The sequence below is a fragment of the Notothenia coriiceps genome, unplaced genomic scaffold (assembly GCF_000735185.1).
Source record: "Notothenia coriiceps isolate Sejong01 unplaced genomic scaffold, NC01 NC01_scaffold00037014, whole genome shotgun sequence".
Classification (NCBI taxonomy): domain Eukaryota; kingdom Metazoa; phylum Chordata; class Actinopteri; order Perciformes; family Nototheniidae; genus Notothenia; species Notothenia coriiceps.
Window position 1 is genome coordinate 6,515 of NW_011369715.1, and position 25,241 is coordinate 31,755.

Consider the following 25,241-nt stretch of genomic DNA (forward strand, 5'->3'; position numbering starts at 1 on the left):
TGATCCCACATAAGATAAAAAACATGCACGTAAATAAACAAGATAACAGAAAACCCCAAGCAAATAAATATGACACTTACATATATCTGTATACTTAGACAATTTGCCCTTTCGGAGATAAACTCTAAGTCAAAAATCCTAAAATCACAATCGTGCACTAACTCTCAGTATTTCCAATGTGACCTTCATGATACAATGTTTGAAAAACCAAATGACACTTATGGTTGAGGTTTAGTCTGACATCTGTGGTTATTAAAGTCAAAATATATATCCATATCCTTAATATTCTCTGTTGTTGGATCCCCCATAAAATATAGATTTATTTTCGGTCACAGTTTAAAAACTCCTTTAGGGTCTTCCAATATTTAAGGTAGTTGCATGAAGATCACTAGAGCATGTTTACTTGTAAGGGAAACATGGATCAGGTATTTTCTGATTCTCATGTCGTAACCAGTGCCATATTAAACGAGAACAAATGTTGATATGTCTCTGCAGCAGCGTGGCCATACATGCTGCAGAAAATGCCTGTCATTGTCCCGCTGAATCCGGCGCAGACATCTGGTGTCATTTTTATCTAAATGGAACACACACTGCATGACTGATGAGTAAGAGAAAATTCTAACTTGTAATATACTTTGAGGGAAACAGGTGTCCAACGGAAAACATTTAAAATAGTAATCAAGTTAAGTATTGTACCTCAAAATTGAACTTGAGTAAATGTTCATACTTACTTTAAACAACTGTCAACATTAACATACATAGAGGGAAGACTTTATTTAGAGTTACACCATGTAGCATAGCACCTCACTATATTTTGGATTAAATATTTTTAGGAGTAATTGTCTATTATCTGCAAAAATTAATTGTATATATAAATAACGTGTACCTTTTCTTAGGAATTGGTGATTATTTTGGGTCTTTTTGTCTCTATTAGAATAGCTGAAGACAGGCCAGGGAAGGGGGAGTGAGAGAGGGGAGGGGGGACAGCATGAGGCAAAGGGACGTGGCCTGTTCATCCTGATGAGCTACTTTCTAACAACAACACAATGGCTCTTTGGATAATTAATCATTTCACCACATCACTTTGAGATATACAGTGAAGACTCTGAAAATAATTACTGATTATAACACGAGTTAATCAGCACAAATAATAGCTAACAACATTGCAGCTGATGGGACTAAATCAAAAGGTCATCTCTAATACCTCTGAGGGGAGGTTAGGTTCCCGGCTATAATGAGAAACAACTCATTACGACCCATCTATTATTATTTCTTTGCTTGATTAATCATGTTATTGTAATAAAAAAGTGTCACTGTCAGGGTTACTGCGGAGAAAATTATTCCTAACAGTTTCAAACTTTATATGAAGGAATTATTTTTTTCACATTGTTTGACTCATGGGTCTCCTGAAGTTTGTTGACTGAAGTCACTCCTACTACAGCAGGACATCCTGTCAACACTTTGTCCTCATAAAATCACTGAACAAAATAAATAAGCACTTCTGTCAGGATGGCAAATTATTATGAACCATCAGAAAGAACTGAAACAATTTGGGTTGAGTATTTCGAATATTGCTAATTTGCTAGTTGATTACCTCTTTGGCAATCCCATTGGAAGGTAGTTGGCAAGTAATGGATGTCTTCAATTATTATTTCATTACCAGCACGCAACATCAGCAACACTAAAAGGGTTCCTTATAAGTTGTTAAAGTCATCCTGGGGAGGACTTCATGGCAATTTCATCCAATAATTGTTGGGACATTTCACTCAACATCAAATATGTCAATAGAAAGAAAGTCAGGGGACTTTTAAAGTAACTAAAATTCATCCTTTGGGGATCATCTGTACAAAAAAAAGAAAATCCATGGCAATACATCTATTGCTGTACATACATCAGTCTGATCAGCAGACCAACATTGCCATCCCTAAAGAGTCAGTGCAAACACGGCTAATATCAACACCAACTTTTAAAAACTGTCTTTCTTACTTCATACCTACTCTCTCAACCTTTTTTCTTATCATTGAAATGTTGGCAAAAAGAATGTGTGGTTCTGTTACAGGACTTTCTTTGGCAGGAGCATGGATCTAAGGGTTATTTTTTAAAGGTTGAATACCCCTTTGCTGAAAGAGAGACGGAGCAATGTGACAGTGCCATGTTTAAAAATACCATTTTATGGTGCATACAAAACTAAGCAATTAAAATATAGCTTATGTGATTGCAAGACGATGTCAGGGTAACAGCTCACTCATCATCAATCTTGTGAAAATTAAATGTATTTTCGTCAAGCTTTACAGATTTTATCTTGGCAAATGAAACATTAGATTTAGGTTTTTGTGAAGTGTATTTTCTAACATTGTCTGCCCAGCTGTCTGTCTCTGTGGTGGAGGAAGGTGTTGGACGTGTCAGCACCACGCAGTCTGTACCTGAGGCAGCATTCTCTCTGGATGTCAGGTCAGTCTTATATAAGCTCCTTTCTGCTCTGTTATGTGCTTTCTTTCAGGGATCTAAGCCTCTATGTTCGGTACACCTCTGATGTACTGTGGGTCTGAAGGAACGTCCACTGATGGTGGCACAGTGTCATCTGGTGGAGGCTAGGGAAACTGAAACATGTGCACGCTGCCTGCATCTCAGCCTACATCAGCTACATAAAGCAGGTCAGTAAAGGGACAGCTCCTTTCAAGGGTGTTGAAATGAGCTGGCCATGACTCAGCTTACATTAGATAATCCCTCATAGTCTGTTTCCTTGAAAATATAATAATTTAAAATCTTGTACAATGGCATTTCAGACCACCTCGTGACAACACTACACCACTCCTGCTGCTTCTTCATCGTGTCATTTATTAAGCTGATTTAGTAGATGCTGCTTGATACTAAACAACAAATTGCTGACAGCATGAGGTATAATAAAATAAAATCAGCACAAAATGAAACTCTGGGTGGCAGATAAATAAAATATGTTTAATGCATGTCTTTAGTGGCAAAATATTTCACATAAATGAGTTGGAATTTCTTGTTTATGCACAGTCAAAATGTGCATAAATGTAATTAGTCTATGTATAATAATGTATTATTAGCAATCAAATGCACTTATTTACAGATGAAGAACATAATATATACAGTATATCCTACAGTGGGCACAATGTGTTCCCTTGTTTCCCTTTGACAAAATAGGTTAACATATTTTAATGTTTCATTAAGGCACAATAGAATAATAAAAATAGATAACGGTAAAAATGTACTGTTATAAGACATGTTAAGCTTTGCAAATATAAATATCTTTGGAGTTTATCAAATCACTGAGACCCTCTGCTACATTTAATCCTACATGGATCTTAACATGAACATTGTGTCCAGCTTCATATTGTTTTCTAGCAGAACTGATTTTAATTCGTGTTAGATATGTTGGCAGTTATTAGGACACCAACCAATGAATGTCATATTCAGACAACTTTTTGTTGTCTTATTTGTTATCTGCCTATTGATTGCATAGTCTTTTCTTGTCAAGAGTATATTCAATGTTTATGCTCTGCCATTTTCCTTTTCACTCAGGAATCTTTTCTTTTACTGCTCTTTGCATAGTTCATTAATATTTATACGGTCAAATGATGGTCTCTATTTGGCACTCATTTGAGTCGCTACAAACAGACCTACATATTTCAAAACTTGACACATTGCACAAATGCCCTGACAGCTTTCAGTTTGGGGAATCTATTTAAATCCATCACACCATGCCCTCGATGGTGTCCAGCTTCGGGGAATGCTCAGCCTTAGTGTGAGGCATTTCCTGCTGTTCACAGACCTGCTGGTACTCTTTCAACAGCTTCACCACCTCGACATGTCCGAACTGCAAGGCGTCATCCACCGGGAGGTTGCCCCACCTGCACAGCAACCAATAAAAAAGGTAACGGTGAAGAGAGTAATCAGCTGATTAAACATACAGGGGGATTCTCAGCAATGCACATTTAAAGGTGGGGTAGGTAAGTCTGAGAAACCGGCTCGAGATACACTTTTTGTTATATTCCATGGAATGCTCTTAACATCCCGATAGCAATGAATATCTGAAGTGCTTTGACAAAAAATCCATAAAAAATGTTATCTGTGGAAGCCGTAGTACTGTAAAAAGCACGACCAATCATTTTAGCCGGCCCGGCTAAAGTAACTGGATGGCCTACCTGCCTGTCAGCCTTCCATCAGTGCACAAACTTATCTCGTGCCCTCATTGGTCATGACGCGTTCGTGTGTGTTGGAGGAGGGGCTCTGTAAGGAAGTGGCAGATTTGTTTCGGCTGCGTATTTTCAAATTCTAGCGCACTCAAGCTGGTTTCTCCAAAATGACCTACACCACCTTTAAGAATTCAACTTTTTTCAAATTCAAATGAGGAGAGGTAAAGACAAATTAACCTCAAAAAGATTCACTGAGCATGTTTATAATGGAGATACAAAGTTTGTGATAGCAAGTTTCCAAATTCTAAAAGTTCAACTTCTACTAGACGACTGCCATTTATGGTAAGTGGAATTGTATGTAAATTGTAATATAAGCTACTTAAAGTGCCTCCTCTAAGTGGTTTTCGTTATGTCATGCATGTCTTGCTCTCAATTATAATGGTACCATTTTTACTGAATTGCAAAAACATTTTTTGACTTGATTTGCTCAGGGAAAAACTGATCAGAAATCACCTCACGGGTGACGGATGGGAAGAAGTATCTACCGTTACATTTCATTCTCAGCCAAATTAGCTCACAAAAAAGAATAGGAAATGTTTTAAATTCCATTTGAAAAGAACAGAAAACAGAAAAGAAGTCTGTTAGCTGTTTAGAAATGAAAGAAAAGGATAGAAAGAAAGTTCTCACCTGTCTTCTACAAATGGATTGACTTTGCAGGTTTCAGTAAGGAACTTCACCACATCTACATGACCTGAAAATAAATCATAAAGACAACCGTTTAGTTTCCATTCAGATAGAGTTAGAGACAATCTTTATCTAAAAACACTGTTTCCACTTGGTGTCGAAAACATTGCTAGAGCAGCATACCGCTTTAAATCATATTGCCCCAAGCAAGCAAGCCATTTATGATTTATAAGTTCTCCTCATAAAATGACAAATAGTGGGTGAAATATAGCTGCTGAGACACACACTACATGGGAAAAAAGAATTATCACTATTCCTTCCAGTCACAATCCAAATCAGAAACAGATTTAAGAGTGCACAGCTTTTTCATTTGGAGGAAAACTATAACACCCATTTTATCTTGTAAACAGATGACTTGCTTACAAGGCTCTATTTAAGAAATGTTACTGTTGAAGAAACAGCCGCAGAGAAATAAATCTGTGCTGTGAATAAACTTAAAGCACAACAACAACAAGATGAATAATCAACCAAAGGCTTCTCTGAGTTATTAGTGGATTTGTGAATGTGAACCAAAGCAGCGGTGCCTCCATAGATCCACTAATTATAGACATTTACATACTGTACACTGCAAGTAAAACACAAGTACCCTGTCAACTCAAATTAACTTAAGTGTTTGATACAGGTTCGCTTGAGTGGTTTAAACCAATCCTCATTTCTGTGTACATTACTCTTTCTTAAGTAAAACAGTAATTTGTTCACCTGCTTTGATGTTGGGCCCAGCGTTTGAGTCCACTGTCTGTGGTAATAGTAGTTTTATATCAGGATATCTATAAGTGTCTTACAGATTTTCACTTTATTGGAGTTCATACTTGTCTTCTTTTTATTTGGCTCATTCCCTCATTAGCCCCACAGTACATACACCACCTCACTCTCACTTGTCCCCTGCAAGATTGTGTTACGTGTATTGCCAAGCTCTCCAGCGTTCAGTTTGTATTAGCCGGTATATCTGCTCTGCCCGTTTCTGACCCTTGATTTCTGACCTCGAGTTTTCTGCCGAATTTGTTTGCCTGATTGACAGATCCCCTGGCTTTGGATCCCTATTCTGACATTCCCCCTTCATTGGAATTGTTTGCCTGACTGATGGATATCCTGGTTTTGACCCTGCTTGAATCAGGCTTAAGCAAAACAGTTCTCCAATCTTCTGTCTGTATCTGACTTGCGCTTCCAGTCCCCACCTGGGAACATTACAGATTTAGTGTTGCTCATTCACTAATTATCAGGACAGATCATGCAGAGCTCACCTTCTGCTGCAGAGATATGTAGAGCGGTTCGAGAATCATAGTCTTTCAGGTCCATGTCCATGGATGAGAGAGCAAACCTGAACGAATAAATAGAGTAAGTACAATTGATTATACTTTTTGTACATAAAATAAAATGTTTTCCCAAAGAGTCATACAAATATGAAACTATAAAAACCTATTTCAGCATTGACTTGCAAGTGGCTCTATGATTGTTTTAAATGATGTAGACAGACTGTGTTATATTTCACAAACCAGACTGAAATTAATACATAAAGTGTCCTCTAAATATGTGAGATCCATGCTAAGCAGCATTAAAGCAGTGTTTCCCATTTGTATCATTTGTTGGCCTTCTTATTGTTTTCAGTACCCACGCCTGCTGTTAACATTATAAAGGTGATTTGTTATACAAGAAAAACTATTTTCAGGTTTGCTGGTGATGTACCTTCTCAGGGCAGACACATCTCCACTGTAGGCAGCGAACATCAGATTAAATACAGACTTGTTCTGCAAAACACAGCAAAAAAAAATGTAAACATGGGAGGCAGAGACCACATTTGAGATACAAGCAAGAACAAACAAATAAACAAACCCTGTCGTCTCCATCTGGTCTGCGAGGATCCTGCTTCTTCACAAAGTGCCTCAAGTTGTCATAGTTGTGGAAATTGAAGAGCGAAACCAGCTCCTGAGGGCGATAAGAGAGGATATAACTGTTAGAGGAAGAATACTCAGGAAAACGTATGTATTATTTGTATGCTTTTTAGGACAAAGAAAAGTATTATGCAAACAAAAACAAGACAAGATTTAAGAGGACATATTCTGCTCATTTTAGTATGTTGTGCTCTACTGTGACATGTCTCCATGCTTTAATGTTCAATAAAGTCTTCATATTTCTCATACTGCCTGTGCTACAGCACCTCTTTTCACCCTCTGTCTGAAACCAGAGCCCAGTCTGCTCTGATTGGTTAGCTGGCCGGCTCTGTTGTGATTGGTTAACTGCTTAGAGATGTTATGAGCCTTTGCAGACAATAAACATGCACAATAAACAATACAACACTCTACAAAAAGCATTATAGGGCCCCTTTAAAAGAAGATTTAAACCTATGGAGTCACTGATGGGATGTAAACTGCTACATCACAGGACACTGGTTTTACTTTATTAGTTAAAAGCCATAAACTAACTCTGCTCCATTAATCATTGTAAGCACCTTCCAACAATCAATAATACTGATTGTTTGAGCCTAAACTCTTAAGTTCCTGGTTTTGGAAGAATAAACCTTAATTGTGTTCTAAATCAACATTAATGTGATTAACTAAGCAGGTCCTTATTCATTTCTTCAGCAATGAAAGTTACTTGTAAGATTTAAAAACTTCAGACTTTGGAGCCATTGAGTGACTATATAAAAACACACAGGAAACACCAGCAGACAGCAATACCAACAAAAATATGCCATCAGATGCTATGACATTGTACTATAGGGGTCTTATTTAAGTATCTCTACTTTACCATTAAGCGTATAAATACAAAGGCACAACTTAATAAACGGTAACATATTGCCCTCACCAGACAAAAGTGTATTCCCCGAACACTGTTTCCCACTCTGTCCAGAGGAGGAGACCAGCACATCACCCCCATGACGTTGGGGATGACCAGCAGAATGGCGCCGGACACCCCCGATTTGGCTGGCACTCCCACCTAGGAGATGAGTTTACTTCACTTCACAAAAATACATTTAATTCCCACAGAGATCCAACTGAAGAGATCAGATTCTAATGTTTGATGCTTCTGAGCTTGCACAACTTTGATCTGTACTCACATGAAAAGCCATCTGGCCAGAGAAGTCGTACATGCCACACGAGTGCATAAGACTCAAAGTGTTCCGCACTGCCTCGGCACTCAGGACATGCTCGCCTGTGATTGGACAGATTCCTCCGTTGGCCAGCGTGGCAGCCAGAATACTTCCTGACTCACAGGTCACCTCGATGGAGCAAAGCTAAGAACAAAAGAGGAAAATACATTTTAAATCAATCTCACGCTACTCATGATTATTGATTGAATGACCCCTCATAATAAGCTCCATGGCAGAGCAGTTTACCTGGAAGTAGAAGTCCAGGGCATCGATCATATCTGCTCCTGGGGGAAAACACTGGTGAAGGAACGATAATCATCATGACTATTGGATTGACTAAAGTGTGTTGGCCTAGCGCTGTTCAATTATACTATGATTTCTCAACCAGCAAAATCAAGATTATACGTGTCAGGTTGCAAAACTCTCTTATTGTGGCCCCTTAAATAGGGTCCAAAGTTATTTTATAACTTTATAACATGATAAAGTGTTGGAGATATACAGAGAAGCTATCTAAAAGGAACTTCAGTTGAAGATCGGTGGTCAACCAAATTAATGATGGTAGCGAAAATGGATAAAGGCTCATTTGGGTAAATACAAACCTAAACGATTCCTAATTTAAAATGATGTTCTCTGTTATATATACTTGTAGGTCTATTAAACAAAGAAAATATAAGAACATATTATGAAGACAATGTAGTGATCAAACTTGACTTTCTTACACTATTATTTGATTCGTCAAAGCCACATCTTTTCAGGTTTCAACTTTTCCCATAGGTTATCTCTTTTTTATTTGAATGTAAACTGATGTAATATTGCTACTTTTTTCACAGTTTCTGATTGAGTGAATAATAAATCAATAAATAAAGTGAATACTGGCAGATTCATCTGTAATTAAAACATTACAATTAGTCTAAGGAAACATAAAACCATGTGAATTCAAAACGCGCAGTTGGATATACAGAAGGTATGTAAACATTAAGCAGCAGGAAATGAAAAAACATTTCTAACCCCACATTTTCAGCCCTCTCTAACTGACCTTCTTCTCTTTCATGTAGTATCCGATGGCAAAGTTTCTGTCGCCTGTTTCTTTTTCTGACTGGAACCTGAGACAGAGAGGCAGGAGGGGTCAGTACTAAAACATAAATAATGCAATAGAGCATTGCACAGGCCTTTTTCTGTGTCTTTCAATTTATGTGATAAATCGAGGATATATTAACTCAAAATACCTCAAATGTATTTGCAGTACACTCACATGGCATTGCTGAATCCCACATACTCTTGGCCTGCCATCTTTTTCACAAAGTCCATAACCTGGGCAAACAAAGACACCATTTTAAGTGTACTGCTGCATCCATAACCATAACACAATCAACTCTGTATGTGTCTTTGTGATTCATATTCATGGTGCAACCAGAAAACAGGAAAAGTACTTACATAGTCAAACTTCTCTGCCTTATTGGAACGAGGCTGAAAACCAAGCGAGAGTGATTTTCTTGTGTTCATTGTAATTGCCACAATCATACCATTCATGCATTTATAAACCCTGGACTTAAATTACTTCAGTACTACTTATTACAAAGGCTAAAATGATACATGAATATATCACTGATTTCATAATTTAGTACCCTATTATCTGCGCGTACAGTGCAAGGGGAAAGATAGCCGATCATAAACCACAGAGCTCAAGTATTTTCACAAAACAGGACAGATACTGCAGACAAAGTTTGTTGAAAAGCACAAAACTGCTTTCTATTAAGACCTTCCAAATAACCTTCACCAAAACAAATGTCAAACATTGGGATGTTTTTGTATAATATATGAATAGCTTGTTGATTCATGCCAGGCTATGTCATTAAGACCATCATCACATCAACAGGCTTGCTCAACAACCCACAGGCTCTAAACTAGAATAAATTGTACATTTAATTATTTAAAATATGTCACTGATTGTTCTACAAACTAAAAGTGAATATATTTAAAGAATAAGCCTTAATACTTGACAGTGTTCTAGTTAAAAGATACTTGTCAATACAAGTTAAGAAAAATAATGACTATAACTCATGTATGCAATAAATGTGTTTCACGAAAAAGAGCAAACATTTTATATGATTTTTTTCCTGATTATTTTAGCTGACTTTGTGCAGAGTTAGCACACTTTAATGATATTCATAAAATGTCCGGTGGGATTCCTGTCATTTTGTGAATATAAACAATATTACAAAAATCTAAAGCTTGTATTACTCCAATGTCAAAGCAACAATTTGTACAATAATCCCGCTCACACACTTTTACTAAATGGAGATTCATTTACAGTGTGTGCTGACTCGACCATCACACAGCAGGCCATTCATGTCCATCTGCTCACCTTGATAAGAGAGCTGATCACAATGGCTCCTGCGTTCACCATGGGATTGTGGGGCTTATCTGGGAGAAAGGACAACGAGATACGACGAATGTTGAAGCATAAATCTATAGTATCACGTATCATACTGAAGTTTAATATTTACTGAGAGCCAAAGAGGTGCTGTACGCTGCAATTCAGCTGAGGTCGTGATGGGGAAAAACGATATGAGTTCGTCTGACCTGCATGACCTGTCCCATACAATTAATTGTATTGCTTATTTTATAATCAATCAATTGTTTGTGTAGTTTATATATGTTATGTGAAATGTAGCTTTGAATTTAGTTGTATGTACATTGCTTGTAAGAAAGAAAAGACAAAATGTAAAAAGCTATGATACGGTGAATATAAGATGGACCATTTATCAGCATCAGCAGGAAGAAGGAATAATCTGTTAAGTGTGTAATAGCCCTTATCCAGCCAGTCATTTCCTCCCATGCCTTACTCACCTTCATCATCGAGTGAGAGCATGTTGAACTTGAATCCGCTGGGCTCCATGCCGACATATTGATGAACCTTCTCTGTTCCCGCCTCGTGGACGGCGATGGCGTACTGCAGTGGCTTCACGCAGGACTGCAGGCAGAACGGCTGCTTGGTGTCGCCCACTGAGTGCCTGTAGGAAGAACACACAATGTCTAATTGAACCTGCATTAACTAATTATCTGTCCTTGTTTATGTTTCCAATAAACATTAAGCTGGATACTAAGAAGCAACACCTAAGGCCTGTACTACGAAGCCGGATTTTCGCTTAGCGGGCTAACTTCAGGGAAAACTCTGGGTTTCCGGTCCTACAATGCTGGTTCTCTTTTTAGCGGGCTAGATCTCCATGGTAACTTATGCTGAGCGGCTAACCTGGTCCGGAGCAGGTTAGGTTGCAGGCTAAGAGATCAACTCAGTGAAACACCGCCTGCTGACCAATCAGAGCTCCGTGTGCGGAGTTTAAAGCGATCAAGTCATCTTTTATCCGGGATAAAGTGTTTAAGTCATGGATGTTTAAAGTGTAACGTCTTCATATTTGTCTAATATTATGGTTCACTTTTCATTCAGGAAGTATGAAGCTGCGCTGTCAGTGCGCTTCTCCATGTTTGTGATTGGTCGAATGCTCCAAATACCGCCCCTTTTATGTGAACATGCACCTAACTAGATAGGTCACGGCTGGCTTGAGCGATCCACTTGATAACCCGCGTCGTAGGACCGTTTAGCGAGAGCGCGTATGTTTTGGATTAGGCAAACCGGCTAACTCAAACATATCCAGGTTAGGTTGAACCGGCTTCGTAGTACAGGCCTCTGCTGCTGTTTGAGGGTTCGTTGTCTTACTCATGGGCATATTTTGTTCTATTAATTCATTGGTACAAAAAAGGACACACTACTTAAAGGGGCCATATGATGCTCATGTTCAGGTTTCACTACTGTGACATGTTTACATGCTTTAATGTTCAAAAAGGTATTTATTATTTTCATACTGCCTGTGCTGCACCTCTTCTTACCCTCTGTCTGAAACCAGAGCCCAGTCTACTCTGATTGGTTAGCTGGCTGGCTCTGTTGTGATTTGTCAACCACTTTGAGATGTACAACACTCCCAAAAACCACTGAGTTATAAGTCTGTTTTAGTCAAGTACAAATCCATAACTCTTACCTCTGGCCATCCACTGTACACAGAGACACACCCCACAGATCTGGACTAAACTTGGCCAGCTGGGGGATGTAGTTTGCGACCTAAAACCACAAAACACAAGAGGAACACAAAAACAGTTAAATTACAGTTGAAGGTACAGAACAAGGTCTCAAAACGATCAAGCACTGAGCAGAAGAGGATGCGTTATTAGATAGAAAATGATTTTGTTCGTGCAGAAAGTCAGTGAAACGGGACATGATCAGGATTCCTATAGTATGACTTATTCTGCCACAGACAGTCACTTCATACATCTTCAGTATTACTTTGAATTCTTAAAAAATTGTGAGAATACAGTGTAAATGTGCTGTAGATTATGTTTGCCTATACACAGTATACGTCCCAATAAGTTAAGTAGGAATACAAATCATACAAATCATTATCCATGTGTGTGCAAGGCTTTAATAAAATATGTTATGTTTCTTTACTCTTAGAAACAAAATAACAAAAGCATACCTTCCCATCAATTTGAGTTTGCACCTCGTTGTAGATTTCATTTATTTTTTGTGCAAAAACATCAAACTCAGGAATGATGAATTTCTTTCTGAAGGCCTGGATCAGCAGGACGATGTTTCCACTGACACACCTGAGAGAGAAAAAAATATAAGTCAGAGGCACTCAGGAGTACTTTTGTTGAGTTTAAGTGTGTGTGTGTGTGTGTGTGTGTGTGTGTGTGTGTGTGTGTGTGTGTGTGTGTGTGTGTGTGTGTGTGTGTGTGTGTGTGTGTGTGTGTGTGTGTGTGTGTGTGTGTGTGTGTGTGTGCAGCTGCCAGCTATCGGTCTAAGCTACAGGCTTTTGCTTTGATCAACATGACAGTGATTAAACCTGACATCTCCTGACACACACTAATTACATAACACTTACTTTCACACGTCGGTTTTGCATAATCAAGTTAAGGGAATACTTCACAATATACGTGTAGTACAACATTTGCCTACTGTATCTATGCACACGTCTTAGAATGACGTGATTACATGCATGTTTAATGACTTGTTCTGGCAAGATACTGTATATCCTGTTTGCAATGCCTTTTTTACATGCTGCTGCAATTGTCCCAATTAGGGATCAATAGTGTATCTGATCTGATCTATTCTAATCACTAGGGAGAGGTAGTAGTTCAGACTTTCTCCACATTCTTCTTGAACCTGTCATACATAGCTTTTAATTAGCTACTGTATGTAAAGTATGTGTAGGGGACAAGGGGAGAACACAGAAAGACAAAGGCAGAGACATGCAGCAGGTCACATACACCAAATGCTTCATTAGAATGGTATGTTTTGGAAGGGCGGACTAAAAATAGTTTGGGCTCGTGTCTGCAGCGGGTAGCGAATGGAAAACAAAACACCAAAGATATTCAGGGACAAGATACAAGTCCATATTGAGGTGTTGAGTAGAAGAGAAACAGTCCCGGAAACAGACGACACAGTGAAGAACTTTGGAAAGTAGTTAACTGCTCTATTTTTTGTCAGTAATGTGATTTCATCAAAACAAAGTGTGTAAGTGTATTTCCAAATAAAATGGGATTTTTTTTAAAGAAAAACACAGTCTTTATTGTGAGCTTTGTCTATCCTCTGCATTGATGAAGTATCATTTGTAACTGTCAGTATGTTGGTGCTTTGAACAAACTAAACAGAACAGAGCTCTACTGCATTGGATGGGTAGAGCCAGTAAAATATCAGCAAAATGTTATTATGTTGCGTGATGAATTATTCCTTTGAATCAGCAGCTACAAATTAAGTTTACTGCTGCTGCAACAAGTTGTTGTCTTGTCTCACCTGTGGAAAAGTTCTCTGTCCATCATCACCTCACCAACAGAGTCGTTCACAGCCTGTCGAATTCTCTCCATGCAGTCCTTTAGACGAGGATCTGACGGGTGGAGGCCGGTTTTCTTCAGGGCCTGCAAACAAGAGTGGACCATGAAATTATGATGAGATACAGACAGACAAGTGCTTAAATAGTTGGTGTTTACTTACCGTGGTAAAGTGTGTAATGGGGACTTGTTCTTTTCCGTCTGTGATGGTGTAGAAAAGCATGTCTTCCACTCCAGAGCTGGGGGACTTTGAAGAGCCATTCCTGATCAAGCGAAGATAAAAGTTTCAACGAAGAATAAAGCAAGCATTCTTTATTACAGTCTTATATACAGAAGACATAGCTAAAATTATAATTTGTTTAAAAATCCTTAGAAAAAAACAACTCGGTCATTCAATCATGCAAAAATAATCTACAATTAAACCGCTAATATGGCCTACACAAGAAGCAATATACACTTTACATACATGTTCAGATAAGTTACTATGACATGGTTTTGTTTGGGGGTTTTTTGGACACTGAAAGTTTTGAAACTCCAACATCAAAGTGCTGATTGCATCATTTATAGCTGCCACATGCTGATAACTGACACTGTCTATAATGAACACCACATGAAGTAGCAGTTACTATAAATATATTTGTCTTCATATGTAGAAAAATATAATAAGAGGCAACTCATATTACAATGTGGCTAAGCCTGTAAGATTGCCCAGCAGCAGCAACTCCTGTGATGACACCGAGTTGTTTTTATCAGACTGAGACACTTACATTTTGAGTTGGAAATGGTCCAAGTGTGTCGGTGTTGGTCGCTGGGACGATGTTGTTGTTTTTGTGCTCAGACAGCATGCTGGCTGGATGATGAAGAGCTTCCTCACAACGTCTGACTGTTTGGCGATCTGCTGGACAGAGTTGGACAGACGCAGGGCTCTCAGGCAGAGCATGGCTGCTCACAAAGCCGCTCTGACAGCCTAATTTACGGGGAAGATCACAGCAAACACCGCTGCTTGGTTCAGGGGAGATCTGCTATCCTGCGGCTCCTGCGAGGTCACTGACAGACAGAAGTTCTGCTGCCTTCAGGTGTCGTAGGGAATTGTATCATTTCGACTACTGAACTCTTTTTTACGATAGGCCACGGCGTGTATTAAATTCAGCGGTGGAAAGTAACTTTAGCTCAAGTACTTTACTTAATACAATTCAACTTGTATTGAGTAACTTTTCTCATAACTTTCTTTGCAGGTTAATAAAAATAACAAGCCATATAGGTATTGTTATTTGCTTGTTATGCGTGCCTTAAGACAACAGTAACTGTTGTCTTAAGGCACGCTAACTCGTAGTCTATTTATAGAAGGCATATATCAAAAACATTTTTGCCCGTAACCACATTGAAGTGATACCAATGAATAAATAATCTTATTTTCTTCATTGAATAATATAACGTTTTTTGGGAGTATATTTCCAGTGGTATTATTCAAATACTTTTAATTCGAATTGTTATTGCATGACTTTAACTTACTTTAGGATGAATTATCCTTATATTCATCACATTTATGCACTTGAATATACATGAAACATCTCTGCAACACGTAATAATCATAACACTTTCGTCATTAGTGTCCAAACATACTCCATAAAGTTAGGAGATAATTTTTTCGTTTACGAACGGCACTTGAATGCAGCAGAGGGTCTATGTCTTGACCTAAATTCAGGCACGCTACCTCATGTGGTGGCTGTCATTTGAGTTGACTGACAGCTACAGTAGCCATTCAGGGGCTAGAAATGTGTATCGCGAGCAGAGGACTGCTAACGTTATGGGTGTCAGTCAAGATACAAGTTATGTGTGACCACATAATTGAGTATCAGGAATAAAATAGTCTACAATATTAAAGTAGTAAGACTTTTTTTTCTTTTATAATTTTCCCAAGAAAGCTGTAGTTAGTACAGTTGGTTTCATGAAATGATCTAAAACCAGTCCCTAACTACTATATTCAGGCATTCCAGTGAAAGAAAGCCTTTGACCTGTTGTGCAACGACACATGGTCAGCCAACAGGCCTCTCACTGTATTATTACGTTCACCAACAGCTGAACCTGTTTAGGACATTCCTCCAATGGCTTAACTGATACCTAACTCAACTGATAGCCTTAAGAACTGTGTGCAAGAAGCACGTTATAAAGATTAATACAAGTGAAAGTTCACTTTTTTTCAGCGACAGACACTTAATACTAGTAGATACTGCTTAGAGAATATGAGTGTCCAGAAAACACTTACTTAGCACTTTTAAAGCAACACAATAAGGGATGTAATAACACCAGAGTATACCGTCATGTTGATTTAAAATGTACTTTTAGATTTTGAATGTATTAAAAGCATTCAAGCCTCAGGGCGATAGAGTGTTTGTCCACCCAGAGTGGAGCAACAACAATTACAAGAATGAAAATAACAAACAGTTATATGCTAGCATATGTGCATTGATAAAAATACATTCAACAAGGCTATTCAGAAATCATCGTGATGTGACTGCATATTGGTGTGTGTAAATCATAAAGCTTTTTGCCATTTATTTTATTTGTGTCCAAGTTAAACAGATCTTAGCATTCAGAGAGTTAATTGATAATAAAATCCTGTTGAATTTAGTCTCTGATGTTTAACAGCATTCATATCAAGGAACATAAATAACAGCTTCAAAAGGCACAGCATAGAATTTACAAAGAAAATGAATTAAACAGTAAAATATACATTACAGTTTAATTATTTTATCTCTTGTCTAAATGTCTTAAGGAAACAAACCTTTACATGGCAGATTATGCACATATAAATTAATAACAGCAATAGAGTAATGCCTGGAAAATGTAGATAAGGAATATGGGTATTTTGAAAGGCAAGATGTTAATTAATTGATATCAACCTCTGCACTGCATTAAAATGACATAAAATGACATATAAAGGCTGATAACTTTGAACAAGTTTCTTCCAAGGCATCATGATTTACACACTCTTTGACGGGCGGGGCAGCACCAGCCTCAGCCCGATGTCGACCACACAGCTGGGCATGTAGGAGAGGGGGATCCACAGCAGCTTGGCGTCCCAGCCCGGGCTGTACCTGGTGCGAGGGTAGGCCGCCGTCAGAGCGTGCTCCATGCAGCCGGTCACCTTGGAGAGGTCGGTGTCGCAGACTGCCTTCATGATAAAACGCTGGACCTTGATGTCTAAAAATGAAAAGATCATTTGTGCATAAAACATGACTGAAGTGCATTTTTCTTTGCTTCACCTCAAAATGTGTGTATTTCATATTCAGTGAGATTCATGATACTAAATACTATAAAGTATACACTGCACTGTACTGTATACATGCCTTTATTGTTAAAGGGCATAAATGGAATGTTTGTTTTGCCTTCAGGCACAGCAAAGCAGCTTGTGTTTATGAAATCAATTCAATGTGCTTTTAATATGGAAATATGGCAGCAATTACTAAAAAGTTGACGCATTTATGGGAAATTCGTAAATAATCAATTTTCAGTGTGACTTTAGGATAGAGATTGTAAATATGATGTCTTTTATTTAACCCATAAAACAGATACATATTTGTGTATGTCAGATTTCCAGTGAACCTCACAGTGATGCTCCCTCATGGTTTGCATGATGAGTGTGAATAAATACAACCAGTCTTTTCTTACATTTATCAAGGTACTTGTCTCCATAGCTGGCTTGGACTTCAGGGGTGAGCTGGTTCCACAGGCGGTGCAGCTCCCTCTCCAGGGGGTCCAGGCTCGTCACCGCAGTCTTGAAAAATCCTGGCTCAATGATGCACACATTGATTCCAAAGTAGTTTATATCTCTCCTGAAAACAGAAATGTCACATAGAATACCATCGAACATTCAATCTCTAAAGAAGTAATCATTAAACTGATGAAATAATCCTTATTTGGATGCGTTATTGTTAACTGAATCATTTGTTTATAGTGAAAAACGTTTGCTTAAAAATGACATGTGATTATTAATGTGAAATGTACAATGCCACATTGGCTGAAAGAGTGTAAAAAGCCTGTGAGACTCTTTCTTCCTACAGATACATACTCTTGGCACTTGATGGAAGCATTGTCTCTGTTGTACAACAATACATTTCAGCTTCAATTACCAGTCTGTGTATTTATTGTGTTATATTCTGAAGTCCTGAGTGTTTCAAGTATTGGATCCACAACCCCTTCGGCAGTAAAGTTTTTATATAAAAAATAGGCTTAGCAGCTTGAGTGTAAGAAATGAAAACACAATAGTAAATCTGGTAGATAAACACAGTAATCTTGTCTGGTCTCATGAGCCAATACTTGTCTGTCTGGCATATGCTGAGGCAATTTTGTTTTGTGTGTAATCTGTTAGAGGGATTGTGCTTTATTGCTGATAAAATCTGTTATTGTTTGTCTTTTATTTAATAGAAAATGTTTCATAAAAACACTGTCTGAAAACCAAATCTCCCCCATGGAACAATGACAATATGAAGATTACGGCTCGAACTAGTATTTTATTATGATTACAGTACAGGTCTTTGTGAAAGTGACAGAAAAAGGGAATATTGAGGATTTGTGGGGAGTTTGTGTTTCTCTCAGTCGACAACAATAAAGACGTAATGGCACAACATCGTTTCTTTTGGTATAATAACGTGCCAGGGTGTGCTTTTATTCGATGAGGTTGTGTAAGGCTTACCTGAGGCAGTCAGAGAAAGACTCCACTGCAAATTTGGAGATGCAGTATCCACCACCGTTTGCAGCCACCCTACCCAGAACCGATGCTATGTTTACAATGCGGCCCCGAGCCTTTTTGATGAGGGGCAGGAAGGTCATCGTCATGGCAATCGTTCCATTCATGTTGACCTTCAATGTGCTGTGGAAATCCTCCACTCTCATCCACTCTGTAGGACCCATGGGTAACGAGCGTCCGGCATTGTTAACAATTCCCCAAAGTCCTACAAAAAAGGAGATAAAAGGTGGAAGAACATATTTTGGTTACAGATCTACCTTGTGAAATGTCACTAACCCAGGTCATGTATTTCTTTAATGCAGCATCAGCTCTTACCCTTATCCCCAACCTCCTTCTTGGTCCACTCCATGGCTTCTTCGATGCTGTCCTGACTGGCCACATCTAGCAGGACAGTCTTCAAATAAGGCCCCGTCGCCCTCTTCAGGTCATCAGCTCCCTTTTCTGTGAGGCAGCCGGCCAAAACGTGGAGACCTCTACGATCGAGCTTCTTACACAGCAGGTTACCAAACCCAGAGTCACAGCCGGTCACAAACACATACTTGTCCGTAAGTTCCTCGATCTCCAGGCTGTCTCTGTACAGCCACACGACAAACCACAAAACCACGAAGGTAGCACCGACGTACGACCAAGCATTTTCCCTGGAAGAGAACAACAGAAAAGAGAGGAAGGGATTTAACTTTGAGAAAATATTGTTTAGATGGGTAAGCGCTGAGGTTATAAGGTTTGGCATACAGCTGCCAAGAATGTAGCGTAGCATTAGTAATTCTTACCCTAAAAGGTCGTAGACAAACTGCATGTCCATGCTGATTCCAGGATAAGAGGAGGATTTTTGGTATCCTTGCTGAAAAATCATAAATAATAGGTTTTGACATCCAAGCTTTCAGGAGTGGAATGGAAGGCAGATACACCTACTTATTTCAGGACTCGATTTCATAATATTTTGGGTTTATCGAACCTTTTTTGAAACGATGGGATACAAGGGATTTGTTAACACAGGGCATTAGAAGAGGGGCTTGCGATACAGAACTGCTCTGGGCACATGAGAAATCTTTGGATAATACTCTTATGGAAGAAAGAAGGCATTTGTGAGGGAGGGGGACCCGAGGAGGAAGGGGTATTGTTTTGAAGCATAAATGTAATGCCCGTGACGAAGCTGCTTAAGCTGCTCATTGCTGAAAACCAATTAGTTTTATGGCTTATTAGAATAGAAAAAAATGGAAAAATATTCTTCTGTGCGTTGTGTTATCCATAAATTCCAAATTTGCTGTAGTTTAAAAAATATATAAATTAACTATACTGTTTCTGTTGGCATGAGAAAATGTATTAAATCATAATTGACCCAGTAAAATTACAAATCAGGTTAAGGAAGGTTGCATTTTAACACTAGTTAATATTCACTCAGGGCTTTGGCCTCAACAAGTACTCAGCAACCTGTTCCTGTTTTGTTTTCTTCAGCCTATGTATCTGTATGATTATTATTACTTTTTGTTTTGTTTTGTTACTTCCTATTGTAAAGCGTCCTTGGGTTTCGTGAAAGGCGCTATATAAATTGAAATTATTATTATTATTATTATTATTATTATATATGGCCACAATATACTAGAATACTTCAAATATTCATATACAGTATGTCAGCGACATTTAATCCAGTAAATCTACCCAACCCCAATTATGCTGTTAGCCTTTATACATGTAAAGTAATTGATTAATTAACTAAATGACACAGTGATATACTCGCACAGGAAATTGTGATCATTACCAACATTACCGAGTATAATCAGTAGAAAAAATGTATCAGAGCAACTCAGAAAGAGGAAGTACTTGAATTACAAATTCAATGGTGAAATCATTAATAATTATAATAAACTTCCTACCTTTTCCCTCTTTTAGATGTGATGGATCTCCACGAGTTATCCGTCCGCTTCCCTTTCCCTTTCAGGTTATTCTTCTGTCTTAACTCAGAAAGGCTGGTCACAGAGGGACTTTATCCCTTTGGTTTATCCCTTAAGACAAGTCCGCAATTGGTAATCCCCAATCCATAACAACTTGGTTTGTGCGTGTTTGTATTTAAGTCAAAGTCATGGGAATTACAAACTACAACTTTCTGTACACAATGTGAACTTGGATATCAAAGAATTTATTTATTTTTTTAGCTAGTACCACTTCTCAAAGTGCATTATCTTCTTTAAAATAACTTCAAGAGTTCAACATGAAATCTTACCCGTTTTTAGAAACTAGTGGTTCCCGGGGTATACGGTGTAAGTACTTTATGTTCTAAGAGTGTTAAATAAAACTTGGAATAATCCCACATTTTAAAACCTTTGCACCAGCTTTGCACAGACAAAAACACGTGTAAAGCGTAATTGGCTCATTCAGTTCACTGCCCTATTACATTGAACAATGTATGCACTGTACTTGGTGCCTTTGCACTGTATTGTGGCAAATCACAAAACAAGAAAAAGTGTGATGTAGTATTGTGAATGTGTATGACAAATTGATACACAATCTCACACTCCATTAACAACTATAACATAGCTTGCCCTATGACCAGTTTGTCAAATGTTGGCTTATATAGTTTAAGAAGATTTTTTCACAACTACTTTTTTTTACACTAAAAACAAGCACAATTTGTTGCCATGTGATGGAAAAGTTTGTTCGCATCTATATTTGGACCCTAACCCTAATGCGCAGTGAGTTGAAAGTACTTGTGGTTACCAAACGCCTGAAATTACATGACTGAACTCCACAGCCCCATGTATCATTTCATAGTGACACATTGCATGCAACATTTGTCCAATTATCTTGTCTACAAATTGTAAAACTTTGTATGCCAAATATTGTTGCTGTACTTTGTCATTTGGCTTTGAGTCTTCTGATTTTGTAATGATACCATAGACAAAGTCCAATCCTTGACCCAGAAGTCAGTCTAAAAACTGACCACTACCACCGTTTGTGGGTATGAACATCCTCACAATCGGATCCATGTTAAGGCAGCTCGAATATCCCTTTTCAAATGAGGTTCTTTATGCTTTGTATTCATGTAGTATTCCCATATTACTTTGCATGTATAAATTCACTTTAGTGGTGGATATATTTTAAATGGTTTCATAAGAAAACAAACCAATGCATTTTATTACTTTATTACAAATAATAGTCACCCTCTGAACGGTAACTTAAGTCAAAGTTAAGTTGTCTGACAAAAAGTGATGTTATCATACATAGACATACTATATTACAAAAGCATAGAAGTACATAATTAAGTTAACAGGTGCTGAAAATAAGCCTCCCAGTTAAAGATATTACAGACAAGCAGACAGGTGGCAAAGTCATCATCAGCGTGGGCCCATTCCGGTGAACATGCATCGAGCGAAGTCATCGCTGCTTGCATCTTTGCTGGAAGGAGTCAGTTCGGTTTTCAGTTTCACTCCAGCGTGTTTAGTTCCAGCTATAAATGTCCCTCCATGAAGTTTATGAGAAGGCAGACTGAAGCTGACCCTTGTGAACATACTCCAGAGCTGTGGCGATGGTCCTCATGTCCATCTCTATACTGCGGGCCCAATTCTCCACATCCCCAATTTCCTGTTTAAAAGAGAGAATAGAAACAGAATTAGTACTACAGCTGTGTACATCCAGAAGAAACAGGCAGGCTTGAAACAACTTCAGGCAACTGTTCACCATGTCTCCCTTGGAAAGATGGTGTAACTGGATAACATCAGAGGAAGTGGAAACTCATTTATGAATTGCTTTTACCATCTGTCCAATCCACTCAGATCTATGGCCTGTGTTGAGGTCCTTTGAATAAACTAATCTGCTTTTAGTTTTGATTAGAAACGCCTATAATAGTCAACTGATGAATTAGATGATTGAAGAATAAACTATTTGGACGAATGATTAGTAAGTCAAATTAAGAAATGGCAGTAAAAGCAGTTTTCAGCCTCTTAAATAAGGAAATGTTATGCTTTATTAATAACATACAGTATTAAACTCAATATCCTTTTGCACTGAAAATATAAAGGGTATAAATATTTAAGTTAATCGTTGGAGTTTGAGAAAGTGGGATGGGCCTTTCTCACTGTTTCCTGAAATTGTATAGATCAAGCGATACATTGATTAATTAATAATGAAAATAATTGTTAGTAGCAGCCCTGGATTTGATGAGTACATTTTTTCAAATGTATTTGAGGTGCAAAGATGATTATAATAGTAGATATGATTGAATATGCATTAATCAATACTCATAATAAGTCAAAATGTAATTTAAATGAATGTGATACTGATTGCAAGAGCTGCTATTAGATATATGCTATGCCAACTTAGCAAAAAGCAATACAAAGTAAGAGCATTTATTGATATTACAGCAGTAGACTTAAGAAATGTACATTCATACAAAAATGATACTGTTTTAATGGTGGCAGATTACATAACAGAAAACCCCCGTTTTTGGATGAATTTCTTGCCAAGTGTGTCCTACCTTAAGGGCCTGATTGAAACCCTCCACCATACTGATCCACTGAGCCGTTTGTTTGGAGAACTGGCTCGCCTGCACCTGGAGAGTCTTCACCTCATGGTCGAGCTTACGCTGGTTTACATAAGCCTGGGCAACTCTTGAAAAGAGAAAACAACAATAAGAAGCTCTACATTGCTACTAGAACATGAAAATAAAGCATCATGTATTAATATAGCTATGGGGGCATGTGAGTGCACATTTGTGTTTGATAGTACAAAGACTAAGTCATAAACATCTCTGTTTATAATACAAACATACTGTAATATTCAAACTAGACTAAATCTTACAAAGTCACCAAAGGATTTTAGTTATAATCTTTTTCAAAAAAGAGCTGCAGCATAACAATGTTCTTTGCATACCAGTCAGTTTTTAAGCTGATTGTCCGGGTTTCTTCACAACTTTCACGATGTTAATAATCTTAAGAACTATTTGTAGTTGCGTCACACATAAAGCCAATTCTGCTCAGCTAATTATAGATTGCTTTATTTGAATGGCTCAATTGAAGGTGTTGGTTGATCAGCTTGACTGCAATATGTACCACAGTACCTCAAATGTATTTACCTGTGACTTCAAGAAGGACGCACGTTTAGATATGTCACATTTTGCAGAAGTAGCACATATTTAGTAACAAAATCTAAACTTTACTTTTTATAACACCTTTCAAAACTACCATTATAAATAATTCACTTTCTAGTTGAAAATGCGTTTTTTATCACAAGGAGTAAAGTAAGCATTCCTGTTACCAGACAAAATACTGTGGAGCCAACATTAAAATAATCTTCATCAATTGCATTTCTTGAGATGTTTATCGAACAAACAGGCTAAACATTTGTTGTTTATCCTTTCAAAACTGAGGATTTACTGACTAGTCTGTAAATTGAGTTGAATATATTTGGCTTTCAGACTAATGACTAGCTGTTAGAAAAATATCAAGTAGAAGGGAAAAATCAGTATACAATTTTGAGATTCTTGACTTTAGTATTTCCTTAGACTGCTTTGTTATACTTCTACCCACCAGAGGAACATTCACAAGCTACATAAGTATCATCACCTTTACTGGCTACTAGATTTCCACATTAATGAATTCATAATTGTATGCAATGTCTGAAATGGGCCTTTCTGCATAAAGAGTACTTTAACTTTTGATGATAATACTTTAATGCATTACTTAAGTAAATGATTTCCTTGTGACAGAGTATTCCTACTCTGTGGCAATTACTACTTCCCGTAGGCACAAGACGTACGTTTATTATTTATTTACTACCATCAACTATGAACTAACAATAGGAGTTTGCTAATCCCCAGGAAGTAAAAGGAGAAACTGCAGGGGGCTAGAAGCTAGGATTTCATACCCAACATTGAGATGGTCTACCAGGGCTTCTGTCAAACAGGTGGCCGCAGTGATAGCTTCACGCCTGCGTCTTTCTGTGCAAGCAAAAACATTAACAAAGACAAGAGAAATCCTCAGTAATATTAAAGAAATACGAGGCCTTCTGACACAACTCCGTCAGCTTTGTTTTTAGCATATGTTAGCATGACAGCTAACGTTAGCCACTCACTCACCCTGCTGCTCCTTCCGCTCATTTTGCTTCGCCTGGTGCTCCTTCAGCAGACGAGACAACATCTTCCGTCTTCGTTGAGATTAAGTGCAAATGTCTTTCTTTTTTTTAACTAGCTTAATAACATTGTTTTCCTAAACAGAGATGTTGGAGATGCTATCAGCTGACCGCTATCACGAGACCAAGCGCGAGAATTACAGGAGTAGGCGTGCCCAAACAAATGGCTTTAATGAAGGCGTCATTGATTGTAGTTAATCGAATATTATTTTTGTGTTCATTATTAATGCAACACACATGGAAGGAATTGCAACAGATGATGCATTGAAAGATAATAAACACTTTAAACGCATATAAGGGATTTATGAATTTGTTTTGCATTAATTTCAATATCAGTTTCGACGTCATTGCATTTCAGCCTTCAAAATAAAAGTTGTAATAATTAAACACTACTACTTTACATAATGCATCTAATGCTACTACTGCTACTACTACTACTACGACTACTACTTTTACTACTACTACTACTACTACTACTACTACTACTACT

The 25,241-nt window shown here is 37.9% G+C and overlaps 3 protein-coding genes across 3 annotated transcripts; all 3 read right to left on the bottom strand.

Moving 5' to 3' along the window:
* Positions 1–2,937: 2,937 nt before the first annotated feature.
* gls2b (glutaminase 2b (liver, mitochondrial)) lies at positions 2,938–14,920 on the bottom strand. Its single transcript, XM_010793021.1, has 18 exons — positions 14,646–14,920; positions 14,042–14,141; positions 13,844–13,965; positions 12,525–12,654; positions 12,033–12,112; positions 10,846–11,009; positions 10,361–10,419; positions 9,430–9,462; positions 9,248–9,306; positions 9,032–9,098; positions 8,242–8,292; positions 7,963–8,139; positions 7,710–7,841; positions 6,738–6,830; positions 6,591–6,652; positions 6,149–6,225; positions 4,851–4,914; positions 2,938–3,878 (listed from the first exon to the last, which is right to left on the bottom strand). The coding sequence occupies exons 1-18, from the start codon at positions 14,816–14,818 to the stop codon at positions 3,722–3,724; spliced, it is 1,800 nt and encodes a 599-aa protein (XP_010791323.1). The 5' UTR covers positions 14,819–14,920; the 3' UTR covers positions 2,938–3,721.
* A 468-nt stretch (positions 14,921–15,388) lies between these two features.
* On the bottom strand, positions 15,389–19,430 carry rdh5 (retinol dehydrogenase 5 (11-cis/9-cis)). The gene is made up of 5 exons (XM_010793018.1): positions 19,399–19,430; positions 18,944–19,266; positions 18,575–18,833; positions 17,551–17,714; positions 15,389–17,082 (listed from the first exon to the last, which is right to left on the bottom strand). The coding sequence occupies exons 1-5, from the start codon at positions 19,428–19,430 to the stop codon at positions 16,862–16,864; spliced, it is 999 nt and encodes a 332-aa protein (XP_010791320.1). The 3' UTR covers positions 15,389–16,861.
* Positions 19,431–21,752: 2,322 nt separating this feature from the next.
* On the bottom strand, positions 21,753–24,901 carry bloc1s1 (biogenesis of lysosomal organelles complex-1, subunit 1). Its single transcript, XM_010793023.1, has 4 exons — positions 24,699–24,901; positions 24,488–24,560; positions 23,100–23,232; positions 21,753–22,207 (listed from the first exon to the last, which is right to left on the bottom strand). The coding sequence occupies exons 1-4, from the start codon at positions 24,757–24,759 to the stop codon at positions 22,097–22,099; spliced, it is 378 nt and encodes a 125-aa protein (XP_010791325.1). The 5' UTR covers positions 24,760–24,901; the 3' UTR covers positions 21,753–22,096.
* Positions 24,902–25,241: the final 340 nt, after the last annotated feature.

Excerpts from the sequence above, each read along its gene's own strand:
- gls2b (XM_010793021.1), bottom strand. The coding sequence starts at position 14,818 with ATGCTCTGCCTGAGAGCCCTGCGTCTGTCCAACTCTGTCCAGCAGATC. Across the intron at positions 9,307-9,429 it reads AGGCAGAGAAGTTTGACTAT|GTTATGGACTTTGTGAAAAA; the intron begins GTAAGTACTTTT and ends TTGTTTGCCCAG. Across the intron at positions 9,099-9,247 it reads GTGGGATTCAGCAATGCCAT|GTTCCAGTCAGAAAAAGAAA; the intron begins GTGAGTGTACTG and ends TCTCTGTCTCAG.
- rdh5 (XM_010793018.1), bottom strand. The coding sequence starts at position 19,430 with ATGGACATGCAGTTTGTCTACGACCTTTTAGG. Across the intron at positions 19,267-19,398 it reads TTTGTCTACGACCTTTTAGG|GGAAAATGCTTGGTCGTACG; the intron begins GTAAGAATTACT and ends GTTCTCTTCCAG. Across the intron at positions 18,834-18,943 it reads GAAGGAGGTTGGGGATAAGG|GACTTTGGGGAATTGTTAAC; the intron begins GTAAGAGCTGAT and ends CCTTTTTTGTAG.
- bloc1s1 (XM_010793023.1), bottom strand. The coding sequence starts at position 24,759 with ATGTTGTCTCGTCTGCTGAAGGAGCACCAGGCGAAGCAAAATGAGCGG. Across the intron at positions 23,233-24,487 it reads GTAGACCATCTCAATGTTGG|AGTTGCCCAGGCTTATGTAA; the intron begins GTATGAAATCCT and ends TCTCTTTTCAAG. Across the intron at positions 22,208-23,099 it reads GTTTCAATCAGGCCCTTAAG|GAAATTGGGGATGTGGAGAA; the intron begins GTAGGACACACT and ends TCTTTTAAACAG.